General features: G+C 41.3%; 1 protein-coding gene across 1 annotated transcript; it reads left to right on the top strand.

Annotated features, from left to right (window-relative positions):
- Positions 1-1166: 1166 nt before the first annotated feature.
- plcd4a (phospholipase C, delta 4a) lies at positions 1167-17575 on the top strand. Its single transcript, XM_070930881.1, is given in 17 exon segments — positions 1167-1210; positions 1212-1411; positions 2846-2896; positions 3575-3733; positions 4042-4270; positions 5221-5350; positions 5522-5753; positions 5941-6142; positions 7137-7281; positions 8151-8303; positions 8833-9000; positions 13512-13668; positions 13962-14078; positions 15195-15373; positions 15473-15605; positions 15750-15899; positions 17484-17575. Coding segments are annotated over 17 exon segments (2541 nt in total).
- The last annotated feature ends 1893 nt before the right edge of the window (positions 17576-19468 follow it).

Raw genomic sequence — 19468 nt, 5'->3', positions numbered from 1 at the left:
GTGAGCTGAGGTGCATAAGTGATGGCAGTAATGACTCCAGAGGTAAGCTGGGAACAGTTTGTTAATTTGATGGTGAATCTGTCCCTGGTGTTCTGTCCTTGTGGCCTGCAGCTAAACTTGCCTGATCAAAGTTTGATGAGCAGGGCTTTGTAACGTTAGACGGGACAGAAAACATGCTGGCTCTCTGTGGTGGAGCTCTGCCGGTCCTCCACCTGGCATCATGGAATAGGGGTGGTCCAGGGCCAAATCTGGGGGAAACAGGCTGATTGTAATGAGCGTCTTGTATGACAGCAGACAGGCTGCCAGACTCTGTTGTGGAAAACACCAATTTAATGTGGCCAACATGACGGCCATAATGGGCCTTTGAATTAGAAAAGGTCTGTTTTCCTCACTGATAACAGGTTTAGTAATTGAATAATTGGGTTTCACTGAGCTGGAGAACCTCAAATGAAAGCACAGAATACATATATGTTCAGTAAATATATGAAATGCAGTGAATTTGTCCACTATCGAGAATTATTACATGAACTTTGACGTGAATGTGGACTAGACACGTGCATAGTGCTGCGTTAGTACTCAGAAGAAGTGCACATTTGGCAAGTGGGCAAACACTGAAGATCATGTCATACGATTGTTATGTGATTGTTTTTCTCAACCAATTATATAATAACTACATTATTTGAAATCAAATTCACACTTGTGAGCTTTGCGTATTGAAGAAGATACTTTATTCAGAGCTAAATATTCTGAGAACCGCAATTGTCACTGCTGAAGTTTTTGGCTCTGGCTCTATATGTAATTTAAACTTGTAAAATCATTTATGGACCTTCCATCATAGCTTTCTTGCCTGTGCCTATTATATATAATGAATCATCAACATTAACGTCTTTGCTGGTACCCTTTTTATTCTCCATCTGTTCTGTTCATCAGTCAAGTGACCTCAGTCACTTGAACCAGGTGACAAAGGTCATGACCTGATTCTTGATGTGGAGTCAATCCCAGTGCGTAACCCAATGGATCGTCGTGCAAAACCGAGCTGAAAACTTCATCGTCTGCCGGACGCAGTTTTTCTCAGCAGTCTGCGTGGGGGACCTCACTCCGGGCAGAGCTTTCAGTCCGATCAGTGTGATCGTGATGAAGACACAACTCTTAGAACAGCTTGAGAAATGCCAAACAGGGCGATCAAGCAACGGGACAAAAAGGATCCAGGAGAGAGAGGGATGGGGAGGGGGAGGAGGAGGAGGGGCAGGCGAGCGTCACAGTGAGTTGACTCTGGCTTTAGTCGTTGCTGGCTTTCATCACTGCAGCGTGGCATGCAGGGAGACAGCAGCAGCTCCCGGGCCATATGATCTGCTCCAGCTCTGCAACAGCCAGCAGCGCCGACTGGGACTCAGGGATGATCCTGCAGCAGGTCAGACGCACCTTTTAGGTCCTAGCTATTTGACAAAAGTGCTGCTTTGGCTTATTTTACTTTATTCCTAAAAGGCCATCAGGGAAGTTGGCGGAACAAGAAAACAGTACGACACTTCCATGTACTTGGACCTTTAGTATGTGTGGATGTTTGACAACAGTAGAAGAAGAAAAGAGAATATTCAGCACAGTTTTGCTTTCTAAATAAAATGCCGCCTATTATCACCTGCCGAGACAACATGAATATTTTGTCTGATAGCGCACTAGTACACGATCTACTGTCAACATTGTTGTCTGGTTTCCTGTCTGGTCCTAAGTCTTCATAACAGAGTGATTAAACTATGTAGATGTACCAAATGTGACAGAAAAACACAGCAGCAGCAGCTGTTGTTCCTTTAGAGCTGATTTTTTTTGTCTACCTCATCTGTTGATCCAGTTTAAAACAACCTATCTTTGTTTATTCAATGTATTTGGTGTGTTTTATTATAATGTATTTACTGTAGTGTATTTATTGTGTTGGCCTTTACTTCTTAATTCTGTCATTACAAACCTAAGTTAGTGAGCGGGTATCATAATAGTATTACTGTAGCCTGAGAAAAAGGTGTTTTTGCTCAAATAATATTGTTTACAACTCCGGTTTTTGTACATGAGAATGATCTTTGTCAATGAATTACAGGACAGGTGTTTTGAGCATCAGGACCAGCACTGAGTTAGTTCAGGTCATGAGTGAAAGGAATGCTGACACCATGACAGGGATTTGGGGAGATTATTTGGTTTGGTGAACATAGAGACGGAACAAAAAGTGCAGGACAGCACTGAATGCAGTGAAAACACAACAGAGCAGCAAAAGAGCATCCAGACCGTCCATCAGCTTAGTGAGCCCGGAATCATGAGGTGCCCGTGCTATGTGGAGCAGGACAATGAAGGGTTCATTTGCAAAAACAGATAGCTAAACCAACACCAGTTTAGCTATCTGTTTTTGCAAATGAACCCTGAATGATCCTGGTGCTGGATGAAGACCTTTTTGTATACTAAGCTGAATGTATGAATATGTATGAATGTTTGCATCTACCCTATTGTCTAAATGTTTTTGTTAATTGAATCATTGAAAAAAAAATGGATGAATGTAACAGCGTATAGTGTTAAATGGCAGTTAAAGCCCCGCAATGGACCCAGCGTTTGAAATTGTGAATCAAAGCTTTCAGAGAAGAAGGGTTCACCAGCCCACAAAAATAAAAATGACTAAATCTAAAAGACCAAAGTTCTGAGGTTATCTTATATGAATGAATAATAATTTGTTTTGCTGATGAAATCATCATCATGTCTAAATGTCTTTGGCTTGGAACTGTAAACATGCGTGAATAGCTAAAAAGTGAAGATGCAATAAGCGTTTCTCAAGGTTGGCATCCCCTGTTCTGCTCTCTGTTCTCTTTAGATGGCAGAAGTGTGAGACAGCGACGAATGGCTTCCACAGGGAGTGGCCTCCGTGAGTCTGTTTTTGTACTCCTGTGGTGGGATCGTGGTTTACTTGATCAGGACAATACGTGTACATTTTCCACTCGTTCACTGAAGCTAATTGGTTTGAAACGTTCTCTCCGTGTGGATGTACATTTGTGCAAGTGTCAGAATAATCTGGCCAGTTTGTTAAAACTTGAAATCCAGTCTAGTCAGTGTTGTCCACCTCTAAGCAGACTCTTAGTTTGTTGTGGGAGGATTTTCAACAAACCTAGGCATGCAAAAGATACAAATTAAGATATTTAATATTGGCTCAAAGTATGATTCACAGCTTTATGGACTTCACTGATTATAGTATCTTGCAAATATAAGACCCAGAGAGCTGCCTTAGTAAAGTAGACTTTTTATTTTTATATCTCACACACAATGAATACAAGCTTTTGTATGGAATTCCAGGGCTGCAAAAACAAGTAATCTTTGTGTGCATGGCACATGATGAAATTTAAATGTAAAAATCACATTTTCATTTACATGTTAATGAAATTGCACGTGAAATGGACTTTTCATGTTCAAATTGGCAGACAATGAGCAACTTAAACTTGGAAATGAAATTACAAATGGGATGTTTACATTTGAATTTCCATACTTTTGAGCAAAAGTACCATCTCATCACACTATATTTATAATAACTCTATCTGTCTCCTTTCAGGCATCCGGGGGGATGACAACCTCCAGTCCATGCTGGTGGGGACGGTAATGAGGAAAATCAAGTCCAGGACCTGGAAGAAGCAGCGCTACTTCAAATTGCAGGACGACTACATGACCATCTGGTATAAGTCCAAGAAGGCTGGCAACGCCCACTCCACATGTAAGAGCAAATGATTTACTGATGTGATGGACCTCTGATCGGACATTGAGCCCAACATGACGATTATGAAAACCCAAATGGTGATGATGATCTTCAGTTCTTTATTTTTATTTTCTTTGAAGCTACAACTTTCCTCAGAGCAATGTAACTGACTTGCTCATTTTATTGTTGTTTATCTTATGATGATCATCACCTGGAGATCATACAGTAGTTCACCTAGCATTCTGATTGATCACTGATTGTTTTTGTACTGTATATGACATAACTTTTTGCTCAGTTTTCCATCCTGTGTCGGTCTTTGTGCCCAGTTTCAGTGAGTGATGTGGAGGCAATACGGGAGGGCCACCAATCTGAGGTGCTACTCAGCATTGCTGATGAGTTCCCAGCTGATCGATGCTTCACACTGGTCTTCCGTGGTCGTAGGGGCAACCTGGACCTGGTGGCCGAGTCGGCCGAGGAAGCACAGTCCTGGATCAGAGGCATGAGGAAGCTGATTGAGAACCTGGAGAACATGGGGGAGCGAGAGAAACTAGATCAGTATCTTTCAGTGTTTTCAGTCATATGCCAGCAATGCCTTCAAAGTGCTTGTTTGCAGTCCAACCATCATTTTTACTGATTGTTTTCCTCCTCTTTGGTTGGAGTTGTGCTGATTAGCAAAATGACACACAGTAAAAAGAGACTGAAGGCCATCAAGTAGTCAATAAAAGCTGCATTGTTGAGACCTGGGGATCATTACAATCAAAGATTGTATCCCCATGGTAACATGATCTCCACACGACATAGCCATCTGCCCATTATATATTGATACCCCAGTATCCTCGGAATTATGTCCACGTTGACAGATTCTGCATGTCATGTCAAGTGTAGGAAGTAATGTGTCCTTAATGTAGTAAGGTGGAAAGATATGGTTTGGAGGTCAAAGGCCAACTTTTTATTAACCGTAACCACAAGCTTTCCATACTGTGGTAGCCATGCACAGATATTGTAGAAAGTGAGAATTTTAAAAACTGAAAAAAAAAAAAAAATTGAATGTAATCTGGGGTTTTGCAGTATCATCCAGTGTTGAATACTTCTCATGTAGGCCACAAGTTGACATTTGACCTGATGGTGGCACTACAGGAAACATGAGAGGTTCACGGGAAACATTAGGATTTGTCCTTTGGGGGCCATGAACATCCACAGCAGATTTCATAGAAATCCGTGGCACATTGATATTGACAGTCTGACCCAAGAGGGTTATTCAGTTCATCCTATGGGAACCATAAATATCCACAGCAAAGTTAAATTCCTCAGAATTAAGTTAATAAATCTGTTGTGTAAAGAGTTAATTTACCAGCAGCAAAATGGTTCCCAGGGCACCTCCCTGGCAAATGAGCCTCTGGATTCATGATGTACTGTACACATTGAAATTTGCCAGTTTAAGAAGTGAGTAAATATACAGCACTTGTTGTATTGAATGTGACACTTTCCTTAAGTGGCGTACCCAGATGGATTGGCGACTGGTTCAAGAAGGCAGACAAGAACAACGATGGCAGGATGAACTTCAAGGAAGTGCAAGATTTACTGAAAATGATGAATGTGGACATGAATGAGCACCACGCTCATCGTCTCTTCACAGTGAGAGCCTTTGAGCTAAACACAAACTATGGTCATTCTTGTGATTTAAGCATTCAACATAAAGTGTTTGGTTTCTATGGCCAATTTCCTGAGACCAGATTGGGGCTGCTCTAAGACCTCTGGGGTTTTGATGCATCTACAGCTACAGCGTGTTCCTTTTGCTTCTCTCAGATGGCTGACAAGTCCCAGTCAGGTACCCTGGAGGACGACGAGTTTGTGCTCTTCTACAAGATGTTGACCCAGCGGGAGGATGTACTGAGGGTTTTCCAGGAGTACTCAGCTGATGGCCAGAAGTTATCTCAGAGCGACTTGGAGGACTTCCTAAGAGAAGAGCAGCTGGAAGGGGACGACATCCAGCAGCATGCCAAGCAGCTCATTGAGCGCTATGAGCCCTCTGACACAGGTACATGGACTGTGAAGAATATACTGTATCTTTGTGTTTGTGTGATTATATGAGACCATAGGAAAAGTAAAACTATTGTGAAGTCACACCTAGTGTACCTCTTGGTACTGAATAATGTAAAATAAATGAAAGGTTGGATTCCATCACTATGTGATAAGGTTCTGACACGATCCTGCTATATTTCCAGCCAAGCTGCTGAATGCCATGACATTTGATGGCTTCTTGATGTACCTTGGCTCAGCTGAGGGCTCCATCTTCAACCCACAGCGGCGGAGAGTCTTCCAGGACATGAGCCAGCCGCTGTGCCATTACTTCATCTCCTCCTCCCACAACACCTACCTGATGGAGGACCAGCTCCGAGGACAGAGCAGTGTAGAGGGATACATCAGGTAATTCTGCTGGGTCAACTTTCTAAGCTTCTATGTCAGGTATGATCATGTGGCTCTGCTGGAAATGTCTGTGTGATGTTAAAATGTGGCACAGAAAAATTTATTTGCACAGCCTTGTGAAATAAGTGTGCTGGAAAACTACTTGTGGGGCTCGTTGATGAGCCACTAAGCTGTTTTGCTATTGATGCTGGTGTGAGTAAGACCAAACATTAAACTGTTAAAAACAACCAATGGTAAAACAAGGACATACTGTAGTTCTGAGCCTAATGATAAATGTGCCAAACAAACTATCCAGTGCCGATTTGTGGTATAGCTGGGGGCCCACCAATAAGGGGAAAAAAATCACTTGGTGCTGCCCTCACACCCCTTCTCAGAGTCATAACTTAGTCAAATCTGACCGCACAGACATAATACACAGTCCTGGAGTCAGCATGACCTTACAGGGATAGTGGTATCTTTGGTGTCCATTGCACATGAACATCCATCAGTCTGCTTGGAAATCATAAGAAAAAAGACGCTTATAATTGATTAAACGATAGAGAGTTTGCCGAGGGCACCAACACATTCAATTATCACCAGTTCTCATGTCATATTTGAAGTAATTTAGAAGATGATTCTATCCAAATCCACTTTGGAACCATTTTATAGATTTCAGGGTCTCCCTCAGCGGAAATCCCTTACCCATCCATCTATGCTCCATTGAGCCTCTCAGGGGTAATGGGATTTACTGTGACTTTGACCTGCATTAATCTGCCACCATTCATCAGTTTTACAAAATTCATTAATAAAACAAAGTGGGATTCCTGACGTCAAATTCTGAATCTGAGATTAATTCTATTTCATTAAATTTACTCATGTAAATTTCAGTCTGATAATGACATTAACTTATGGCCAGTGTATGTTCTGCCCTCCTGTGATCCTGAATAAAAAAATGAATGGATGATTGAATGACTGAATGTATGAATGAACGATTTATTTTGTCTTTGCTGGTCAGAGCTTTGAGTCGTGGCTGCCGGTGTGTGGAAGTAGACTGCTGGGATGGTGCCAATGGAGAGCCCATTGTCTATCATGGACACACCTTTACCTCCAAGATACTCTTCAAGGATGTGGTCAATGCAGTGGGCAACTATGCCTTCAAGGTAGCATCACATTTCTCGTTGCCTCACTTTGTTGATTACTGCCAATGTAGAAGTGAATGTGAACTTTGTGTGTGTAAAGAAGGACCCCACACATTGCCCAGAGCTTGCAACCAAAACATTACTCCAAAGGACATGTCTCAATACAAAGATCTTGCTAAGGTCAGGCCCATTTTCTTGTGATTCTTGTCAGCTCGAAACTTCTATCTGCAAGAAGTGGCAGTTCTTGTCCAAAGTTTTTGTCCATAGCTTGAAACTAAAACAACAAGTCATAAGCTTTGAGCAATATGCAGAACTTTCTTGAGTACGGTGGCTTGCTGATATACCTGTCCTTCAAGTTGATTATATTGTTATTTGTGTTTGGGACAATAGTCTTGATTTTCACAGCGTTATTGGAAAGATGGTCACACTGGTCCGAAGGTGTCTTTTCAAATAGACCAAGCACGTTTTGCAATCTCCTCATGCTGGCATTGCAATTGTTTTTGCTTTCATTGTCCTGCGGAGCTGTATCAACAAATCGCTCTGCATCTCATTGTAAATTTATGAGAGGGAGTACAACTGTGCAACGATATCCAAGACATAATCTGAAAGCGCTTATAAAATGAACAAGCCAGGACTGCCAGCCTCATGCCAAAGTGAACAGCTGCCAGGTTCACGTGCATGTCAGAGCCTGCTATGTATGAGTATATGTCGGCAACTGAAGATTGTGGCCTCATGACCCCTAGTCCATCCATCTGTTGGTCTTTCAGCCAGCCAGGCACAACCCACGGGTATATGGCGGCAGGTGTATTAGCTTTCCCCTATGATAATGCTCTCCAGTGTCAAATTACGAACTCACTTACTCCCTCCGCCTCCTCCTCTCCCGCATCCAGGTATCGGAATATCCAGTCATCCTGTCCATCGAGAACCACTGCAGTGTTGAGCAACAGAAAGTCATGGCCCAACACCTCAACCACATCCTTGGTGACAAGCTGCTGAAAAGTGCATTGGACGGCAAGGCCCCCATTGGGCTGCCATCTCCTGAGGTGAGCAGAGCAGTCTGTTGTCCTAACCCTGCCCTACTATGTATGGTACTTGCTGGCTTTACAGTTAAAAAACAGGTTTAGTTAGGCTCTATACTTTACTGAAAAGGTTTTTTCTCTATGGACATAAATGCACATTAAGACCTACTCAAGGCTGTGTTCAGACAGGCAATAGCACTGCATGAGAAAACACTAACGCTTATTCATTTAGACATTTCATGGGTCATTTTTGGCTTTTCTCACCACCGGTACTTAGAACAAGACACCCTCACACACCGCTATCAGATAGTTTTTCATGTGAGGCCACACACCAGCAGTGTCTTGACCTGCATCATTGCAGAATCAGAATCAGAAATACTTTATTGATCCCCGGGGGGGAAATTATACAACATTTCAAGGTACGCCAGAAAATAATTTTGTTGTCACATTCACTTCCTGGATAGGCACATTCAGGCTACCATACCTTGACTACCATCTTATCTAAACTGAATGTGAAGGTTGACCCTGGGGCTTTCTTTGACCTTTCTGTCAGGATCTTAAGGGGAAAATTCTGCTGAAGGCGAAGAAAATCGGCGGTCTGGAGGAGAGTTTCAATGGGATGGTGGAAGACTCTCTGACCGGAGAGGTCAGCGACGAGGACGAGGTGGCTGAAATTGACGAAGATAACCTCCACCGCGAGAGTGTCCGTCGCAGGGTCAAGGTAGGGTCGGGCTGTTTCACGCACAATGGTGCAACCTTTTGGCCTCAGACCCAGACAGCCTATTATACACAGGCTGATGAACCAGCCTGATATAGAATCTATTTCAGTAATTTTTAGGCTGATGATGCAACACTGAGGCAAATCAGGAAGTGGATTATAATGTATGAATGGAGCACTTAATAGATTAAGCTGACCAACCCAAAATAAAGGCACTCCTTTTGATTAAATGCATCTTGTTAATAATTGAATAAATTACAGATGGTAGTTACAGTAGAATGTCCTTTCTCTGTTCAGTCCAGATTAGAGACTTAACAACAACTGGGGGAGTTGCTCCAGTGGCACTCTCTGGTGGCCACCAGTAGAAGAGTATGGTTATACTGGGTAGTTCCCAGTGTAAATGTATGCACCTGCATGAGAAGCAGGATACTGAAGAGTAGACCAGTTGTATGAATGTTGAATCTCCAGTATGACTGGATAACTTAAGAGGATAAACTCAGGTACCCAGACCAGCTGCAGTCTTTATAAGTTTGAAAAGTTCTTCAGTGACCTGGTGACAATTTTTATTCGTCTTATGTGTCTTGACATCAGGACAGTTACCCCACCTCCACCGACACACACACACCCTCCTCACAGTTCTTTGATGTTGTGTAATTTTGCAGCAAAATCCAAAAATGTCATCTCAGCCAGCCAATGTTTGGAGCTCAGATGTGAAACTGTATAACTTTATACTAGTATTTTTGCATATGTCTCCGTATATTAATTTTTATTTTATTCATTTTAAGCCAGTGTCTGACTGGAAGATGAGAAAACATATTAAAAAGCCCAAAATAAATAAATAAATAAATAAATAACACTACAGCATGCTTTGGAGAATTATCAGTAATGAAATCAAAAATATGCAAAACCAGTACAATGGTTCTTTAATATCTGTGGTGTTCTCTATTTTCTGTGTTGTCTGAACATTTCCTCGGGCAAGGCAATGTATTTATACAGCACATTTCATACACAGTGGAAAATGTGTATGAAAGTGCTTTACAAACTGTATAAAGAAGTAAAATAATATAAGACATTAAAGAAACTGTAATATGTTCATTCGGAACTCTGGCAGCTGCATTTTGGTGATAAGATGTTGTTGCCTGTAATAGGCTAACCTGTGTGTCACACAGTGAAACTCTGATATTATTTGCATGTTGTGTTGATCATGATTAATTATCATGGTTGTTATGAGCGTATCTGCACTTCATTTACACAAGCTCCTTTAATCCCATTCTGCTGCTTTTATTTAACCGCACAGAAAGACACAACCATCTGCACATTTGAAGATACACTTCCTGACTTTGTTTTAACAGCACAGTCAGCGTAACATCATGTTTCTCCTCAGGTACGTGTTTGTTGTCACATTTTGTTTGAGTGTTTTGTAGTAAGCCTCTCAGAGACGGACAGAAATCTGGTCGCCTTTTTATCCAGCAGAAAAGGATTGCATAAACTTCTGTCATCCCTCATGAAAAATACAGAGGACTGAAGGGCAGGGAGCAGACACTGGGTGTTAGATAAGGTGATCTGTTTACACTGTGATAGCAGAGAAAGACACACAGGCAGGCAGGGACAGGTAAGAAAGAGAGAATGAGGCTTCAACACTGTGCTACCACCCGTGACACTGGTGTCTCCTACCCCAGCCATCCAGATCTGAAGTGAACTTAACTGAACTGACGTCCTCTTAAAACTTAAAGACACAGGACAGAAAAAATATTTATCAGCTCTTACTGAACTAAAAGATATACACATCAACTCTTACATAAGTGAAGGAAATACACATTGTCCACCGCCCTGCATGTCAAATGTAGAAGAAAGGACTGACAAGGGAATCTCACGGTTGCCCCCCCCCCCCCCCCCCCCCCCCCCCATTCTGTCATGCCAAACCAGACCAAGCCATGCCATGCTAGGCTAGGCCAAACTAAGCTAAGTTAGGTAAGGTGAAGGTTGGGCAGTCTCCTCTAAAATGGTATACTTGATACTCTGAGCAGCACTAATTGCAGTCAGTAATCACCTCTGTTGGTAAATACTGAAGTGTGGAGGCTCTACATAGGGCTTGCCTTTTTGGCTGCATTTCTGATTAAAATTATAAAGCCAATTAACAAATACTGTATCAGCACAACTTCTTACTTAAATTCTTCTTTAGTTTCCAATTTTGATATTCAAATTGGCTCTCTTTTTACTTTTCCATTTGCCAACTCTGTTATCATTTGAGTGGCATTCGTGTGCGTCGCTGAAATTCTGTCTCATTTGCCTTTGGATATAGCAAGAGCTCTCACTGGTTGTCACCTGAAGTTGGTGTGGTGTGTGCTCTTAAAAGCCACATAAAGTTTAATGTGACTGGCATATTTGTTAGTGGAATCATTGATTATTTAATATTTTATTTGTCCCTAGTTTACTGTACAATGAAATGTATTTGAGTTGATCCATTAGATTAATTGGCTGTTTTTTTGTCAACAAAATGAATGTAATTTGGCAAATACATTTTTTGACTCCACTAGCACTCCACTTTCTATCGTAGCTTGATATATGAAATATGGATTTTACAGGTTTTGGAGGATAATGTTTGATGTTGATTGTACATCTGGGTCCAGTGCAGGAAACTGTGTAAAAGAATCATTGGGCACTTAGAGTCATGTTTATTGATAAGCATCTGAGAAGCATGAAACGCCACACTGGGACTCCTGTCAACACGGTCATCAGAGGTGAGGCCAGCGACGAGTTTGGCAGTGAAGTGAGCTCGGCGGTGCCCCTTGCTGATGGTTTAGGTGTCTGGAGAGATGACTGTCTTGCTGTCTGGTAGACAGGTGAAGCCCGTGTAGACCAGCCAGATCGGCTTTCACGTGGAGGCAGGCAGGCGTGCACGCTGAGGTGCTCTGCAGGTTTCACTGTCGTTGAGCTGTTTGGGGCCCGCCACACCTCTGATCTCTACAGTCATGGACGCCACCCTGGCAGCACACCTGCTTTTGCTTGGCATTGTGATCCAGTATCACTTACACAATTCAAAAAGGGGTTGTCTCAAGGTTTCAATGTGCCTGGTGCTTCCACCCATGGCAGGATTCCTTTGTATCACAAGGGTTTGCCCTATCACGTGGTAGTGATAAGAGTCAGCTGGGCCAGTTCATGGGTCGACCTCAATGAGCCTCATGTGACTTGACTCATGTGACGTGTTAATGACCCAAAGAGGTTTAAATGGCTCTTTGGGTCTGATGAACCCTCTACACAAGTCTAAAACAGAAAAATCCAGTATCTCTCCAACTCTCTCTGGCCCTTGCACTTTGAAAGATCGTTCCAGACCTTGTCATTCCACACCAGTCCCCTTGTTGTCCTCATACAGTTTCCGGCCTTTGCCAGTCATCTGACCCTGCTCATCCCTGCACACCGACCCCTCTTTATTCCATTAGGCCCACAGTACATATTCAATCAGTTGCCATGCCATGCCATGTCATTCCAGCCATTTCTTCTTGTATCTGTGTTCTGTATCCTGTTCCTGTCTGCCTGTTTCCTGCTCGCGTATCCAGCCCATTATCTGTTACCTGTGTTATGACTTGCTGCCTACTGTGCCTACCTGCCTTCCTGCTTCTGCCCTGGTTTGCCAGTTTGGGCTGCATTCTCATTGTGGACTATAAGCTTATTTTTGAGAGCTGTTCAACTGGCTTGCGGCGCATAAAAATGGCATGTAATTTGTGCTCCACTGCTACATACCACTCCACTGCGGCACATACAGATTCTTACTGACATATGCAGCTGCTGACTACTGGTATACCAATGCTGTGTGCCACACTTGTGTTTCCCTGACAGATGCCACTTTTGACTGGCAGGTACCATGTAAAACTAGTAGCCTGTGCCATAACATTATACATTGTAGGCAGCTGTCTAATGTGACAAACACCACTGGTCTCTAAGCTAGCTGTGGCCTTGACCAACAAGTTCTCCAAATGAAACAACAGCATGTGTTGTTGGTCCACGCAAGAAGCGTTTTCTTGTCAAACGGCCCTATCAGCAGGAGGACATAATTTGTCTGCGCCTTCCAAAACCTTTTTATGATGTGACAGCACTATAGTTAAGATTTAGCTTGGTTAGGTTTACTACGTTATGGCTATGGCTTAAGGTTATGGCACCTGCAATAATAACCACTTGGCTTGCTGTAGGTTAGGGGACGATCGAGATCATGGTTAAAAGAACAATGTTGACTCATGGTTGGAAATGGGAGAAGAACAGCAGTCTCCCGTGTTACAGTCCCATGTTTTTTGACCATCCATCCACCTCGACCTTCTCCTTACGTGGAATTTGCAGCTCTATAACTCTATAGCTGACTATTTACTTTGCTCCTGTCACAATTCCTATGGCCTGTGACCATTAATGCTAACTATATGCCAATAGGCATTATGTCAAAATCTATTATTCATTTAATTTATCAACCTACGCATTGATCAGTGTCTTGCCTTTTTTTGTCTTTTGTCTTCTTATTTCCATAGAAGTCAAAGCAGCGTCTGTCCAAGGAGCTGTCAGACTGTGTCGTTTATTGCAAAAGCGTCCACTTCAGTAGCTTCAAACACTCCCGCATCCACTCCAAGTTCTATGAGGTAGCCTCTTTCACAGAGTCCAAGGCACGCAAACACCTGCGAGAGGCTGGTGAGTCCAGTCTCATCATTCCTCTCATTTTGATAGACATTCAAATGTATGGCTTATGATAGACACTGTAAATACTAAGGTTTGATTAATATATGATGAGTTTTTGATATTTATAGTGTGGGATTTTGATTCTAGGATTTTTCTGTAGGATTTTTGTAATACATTAAATGAATACTTATGAAAATGAATACATTTGGAGAAATGTTCTGTATGAAAATTATTAACTTTCACACAATAACTCTCAGGGGCTTCAGTCGACCTTAACTACATTTCTCATATTATCTCCATTTCAGGGGCCGAGTTTGTTCACCACAACTCACGGCAGTTGACCAGGGTTTATCCCAGTGGCTTTCGAACTGACTCCTCCAATTTCAATCCTCAGGAAATGTGGAATGCTGGGTGCCAAATCGGTGATTGCAACTGAAAGACAGACTTAAGCAGGCGTTTAGACCTTCTTTCTGTAATCATTTGCATTTCTCTCATATTGTTTTCACTATTAACGCTGCATCAGGCTACAGTTTGCAACTGCATCTCCCAAAATGACCGTTAGCTCATTGTTAATGTTAGTGTGCCCCCTCTTCAAATCTAAAGCCAGATAACATCAAATGGGATTCCCATTCTCTTTGTGGCACTCATGTGAGTTTTGATGCTGAAGTAGCAGCAAAAGTGGTAGGGGAGCCTTTCTGTGGATGATGCACAGAGTTGCAGCACAATTGTCCTAAAATAAAATAAAATATATACCTCTCAACAACGCAGAAACTCAAAGCAATGGTAAATGATAATAACCCTGATTTGACAGATGTTGACGTGTTTTGAAAAAAAAAAAAGCAGTGCCCACTACTTTTTGCTAACAATCCCACAACTCAGATGCGACAATTAAAGTTATGCAAAACTACACTTGTTAGTGGTGATGACGCAAAATGATGATGAAGTGTTCGAAGTGTCCAAAACCTTTTTTTTACTGTTCACTATAGAGTAAACTACTGTTTATTGTTGAGGGAGTGAAAGGGGAGTGACTTCAGACACAGCTTTGTTATAGACTAGAATTGCATTGCCTTGTGCTGCATGCAGCGCTGTCCGTGGTGCTGCTTTTACACTCTACCGTTCCCACTAAGGCAACACCAAGCATAGCCAGAAACTAATGTTGGGAGGGGGTCAGACAACATTGCCAAAGCAACCAGTGGCTCAGTATTACATAGCTACATTCTCCATACTTGAGTACCCTATTGTATCCTATCATGTACTATCATTGTTGAAAAATAACCAGTTTAGTATTCTTCACCAATTAATATTCTGCAAAATTAATTTAATGTAGATCTTGTGTGTTGTGTTGTTTGGTATGCAACATCAAACAACAGCAGGAAAGTCATAGTTTGTGCAAAGTTGCCCTGCGCAGCTTTAATAACATTTCATTCTCTCAAAGTGCCTGAATACAGTGTGTTGTGAATGTCAATATATTGGCAAGAATAACATGAGTCAAAAAAAAAAGCAAAAGTAAATCATGTTTCTTTTCCTTTTTCATTCAGTTGCGTTGAATTTCCAGACTGCTGGGGAGGGGATGGACCTGAACGACGGACTGTTTAATCAGAATGGCAGCTGTGGCTACGTCCTAAAGCCCAGTTTAATGAGCGAGGCCGAGAAAAGATTTGACCCTGAGACGCCCCATACACTGCATGGCTACCAACCTGTCATCCTCACGATACAGGTACCAAGCGCAAAGAAAGATAAAAAAAAATGTATCCCTTCAGTTTATTATCTTTTTCAGTCATTGTTTTATTGAGGACGCTGTATTTATGTGTTTAAGGTGATCAGTGGTCAGCAGCTGCCCAAAGTCAACATCAAAGAGGATTCTATAGTAGATCCTCTGGTCAGAGTGGAGATCCATGGTGTTCCTGTGGACCAGGCAAAGCAGGAGACCAGATACATTGAAAACAATGGTAAATAAGGGAGACAATGAATGTATGGATGAATGGACAGGATGAGTAGCTTTATATGTCAGATTTGGTTTGGCTTCACGCAGAATCAAGACTTGTCTCTGAGCAGCGTGAGTGCCAACATTGAACCGTTTGTCCTTCCTGCAGGGTTCAACCCTGTGTGGTATGACACCCTGCGCTTCACCATCCACACCCCTGAGCTGGCCATGGTGCGCTTTGTCGTGGAAGACTATGACAAGACATCTAAAAATGACTTTGTGGGGCAGTATACACTCCCTCTCAGCTGCATGCAGCAAGGTAAGGTTGAAAAAACTGTTACGTTACATCTTATAACTTCTTCCAGCAAATGATGTCTTGCTATATAGTACCTTAACTTGCAAATAAATAGTTAATGTAAGAACTTAACATTTCCTTAAATATACTAAACTCACTATTTTGCCAACCTAAGATCGAGAAATATTTTATCAAAGAGGCAGAGATATCAGTTCATCAGTAAAGAATGGCCCCCAAAGTCTAGGATGCAGTGCAAATGTCTGATAGGTTAGCATATAGAGGAATTGGGAGTAAGTAATTTTTAAGTTTTGTTTTCTCTTGATCACAAAACAATATCTTGATCACAAAGCAATTCTGTTATGACCTCAACACAACAAGTTTTGTTGTTCATTTCACAAAACGAACCAATGTAATAGAAAATAAATGTTAAATCAAGGTCAACTACTATTTCCACGGTCAAGAATGAACTTTCATGCTTTGGCTTGTTAAGTTGAGAAAACGAACAGAAAAATAATTACACCCATAGTCCCTCCAGTCCTCTTAAGATTCCACGGTTTTCATAGTATCATGCTCTCAAACCTAAAAAACCAGACCACGCTGCTCCTGGAACATTCTCTCAAGTGGTCGCTGTGTTACCAATTAAAATGACCTGTTGCACATGTGCTGTGCTATGAAGCCCCTGAAGAAGTCTGCACCAGGGTTGGGTAGCATCAGTTTAAACGTAAAGTCCTTCCCAAGTTCTCAGTGACTACTAACTAGTTTCAAACTAGTGACTTACTAAATCAGGTTGCACCATCAAAACTTGAAGTGCCTCAGCTAGGAAAGACGTTGAGAATGTGTGAATGTGTTTGCTAGGAAACATCTGTAGCGCTGTCCAATCAAGAGCGGTCAACTATGCAAACAGGAAGTCACTGCAGTATCATAAGTTAGCATAAGTTCTGAATGTTTTAGAGGCTAAGAGATATATCTTTATTAAATGTAGGTATTTGTTTTATTTACTGTATTTCGGCATACATGGAGAAATTGAGATCCCCAGATACCCTGGTTAAGTTTGGTCTAACCTGATGGCTGGAGGTTGGCAAGTATGCTGATCAACCAAACTTATTCATCGTTGAATGTGATTATTAAATTGGCTCTTCCTCTTTACATACTGTACTTTAAAAAATGTGAATTTGGCTGCTGAACCTTTTGAACAAAATTCGTGGGTGTTGAGGAGTGATGAGCCTTGGCCCCTGCAGTGGGTGATGTCACAGGGGGCCTATAAATGCACCGACTTCACCGATACTGAATCTCAGTCTTAACTAAATTGAAAAATTGTCGGCCCGGACTTACACCAAGCAGTTTGCGGGTGGAAATATTTAGTGACAACTGATCTCAACATCAGAACGAACGAAGATTTTATCATTTCCCAATGATAAAACTCCACTTTATAAACGCTGACGTTAGAACTAGGCTAAGTTTGAACTTAGCTCCAGGTCTGTAAGTTTGACTTTGTGCACACTGTATCTCAGTAGTCTTACACAAATATGCCAGATTCCGTTAAGCTTGTATAAATAAGTCAAAAGGCCGTGTTCTCCTCATCCTGCTGGTTTTGCTTTGTGTTCTCAGGTTATCGTCACATTCACCTTTTGTCCAAAGATGGAACCAGTATTCCTCCCTCCTCCTTATTCGTACACATCAGGATCACAGAACTGGAATAAATCTCCTCCTTCTTCCTAATACACCAGAGATATTAGAAAGACCATGCTCAGCACATTCTATTTAGTGATGAGAGTAGAATCCTTCCTTCCCATAGAAAATACATATAGTTCCTAAAATAGTATTTAATATTATTCTTATTTGATGTGAAAAAAGTACTACGCCAAATGTTTAGTGGTTGTTAGGCAGCAGTTGTATATTAGATATGCATGCTTTTTGTTTTGTTCACTATAGTGAGTGTAACTTGTTCCTGTGATTGACTTGAACTTTGTTGCTCATGTTTGGTGTACTGTGTCTGTAGCACAAATATTAGTTTCCACTTAAATATTGTGTTGTGGAGAAGAATGTGCCACCAATATGTTTAGATCAGGATGTATATATTCTGTTAGTGTTTTCCGTCAATGAACAGCACTTCATAGACAACGGTCCGACCGCAGCAATCCCCAGCTTTCCCTTTGGTCACCATGCAAAACAAGCAATTCTATTCTAATTCTAATCCAGCCACACAGATGGCACAATCAGTAAGACACTGATAGAAAGCATTTCAAATACAGTTCAACAATTTCTGATTCTGACTTGTTTCATTAGGAAACAAACAAGCACAGATTTAACCAATTCAACCTTCTCCAACAGTATGATAGTCATGTGGCATGAGTGCTGTGTAGCCTTTTCCTGACTGCTGACAAGAGCTGCAACTGACCATTATTATTATTATTATCGATACATTTGTTATTTTTCTTAATGAATGGATTTATCGTTTGGCCTACAAAATGTCAGAAAATTCACATCACTATTTCCAAAAGCCCAAGGTGACGTCTTCAAATGTCTTGTTCTGTCCAGCCAACAGTCCGAGACCCAAAGCTATTCAATGAGCTATCCCATGAGAGAAGGAAAAGCAGCAAATCCTCACAAATATGCAACTGGAACCAGAGAAAATTATTGAAAAGATATAAATACTTGATTATTTTTTCTTCGACGGACTAATCAATTAATCAAATTGTCGTTTCAGCTTGACTGCTAGCTTTATCACAGCTTACTCAATATACATGTAGCTGTATACTTTTATAGAAGAACCAGACCAGTATGGATTTTTTTAACATATAAATATAAACATGAACATTTTTAACCCTTGACTTTGGTTATTAAAGCATTATGACTATGTGTTGAGCGGGACATTTTAACATTTACAACATACTTATACGCTGATACTAATATATCTGATAAGCGAAAATCAGCTGATAATATCAGCCATGCTGCTGAATTGGTCAGGCTGTATTATATAGATATATACATATTATTTTTATATGATAATCTTTGTCATACCAAATCAATCAAATTGATAAAATACAAAGGTAGGTATACGCTATTAAAATTCTGATACATTCCGAAAATGTGAAACACCCTGACATCATTATGGATTACTTTGTACTCTTTTGTACTCATTCAGGGAAGGTGTGATTCATTTCGACGACACTTCTTCACTCTCACTGTCTTACATTTACACTTCCCATCACAACCACAGCTTTGAGCAGGTGCAGTGGAGCAACTGAAGGTCGATGGTCAAGGGCATTATGACACCTCCCAATGTTCCCAGTCAGATCAGAGTTCGAGAGATTTGACCTGTGGCTGCTTTCCTGCTCTTCCCATTAACACCAGATTCTTCTGCATGTCGTTCTTTTATAAAAGGCAAAAGTGATTTGTTGTTTAGCTTGATTTGCTTGAATAACATGATAATCTTATTAATATCAAGCTACAGATTAACAGGCTGAAATCAGAATTTAGTACTCTTGAGTAGTCTTGTGTCATCTGATGTTATTTTTGTGGTATGTACATATTACCCAATTGTGTAAATGTGTTTTGATATGTCTATTTTTGTATACACCGTAACATTCTTA

Source organism: Enoplosus armatus, chromosome 24 (assembly GCF_043641665.1).
Source record: "Enoplosus armatus isolate fEnoArm2 chromosome 24, fEnoArm2.hap1, whole genome shotgun sequence".
Classification (NCBI taxonomy): domain Eukaryota; kingdom Metazoa; phylum Chordata; class Actinopteri; order Centrarchiformes; family Enoplosidae; genus Enoplosus; species Enoplosus armatus.
The sequence above is the reverse complement of the archived record's forward strand: the minus strand, read 5'-3'. Positions and strand labels throughout refer to the sequence as shown.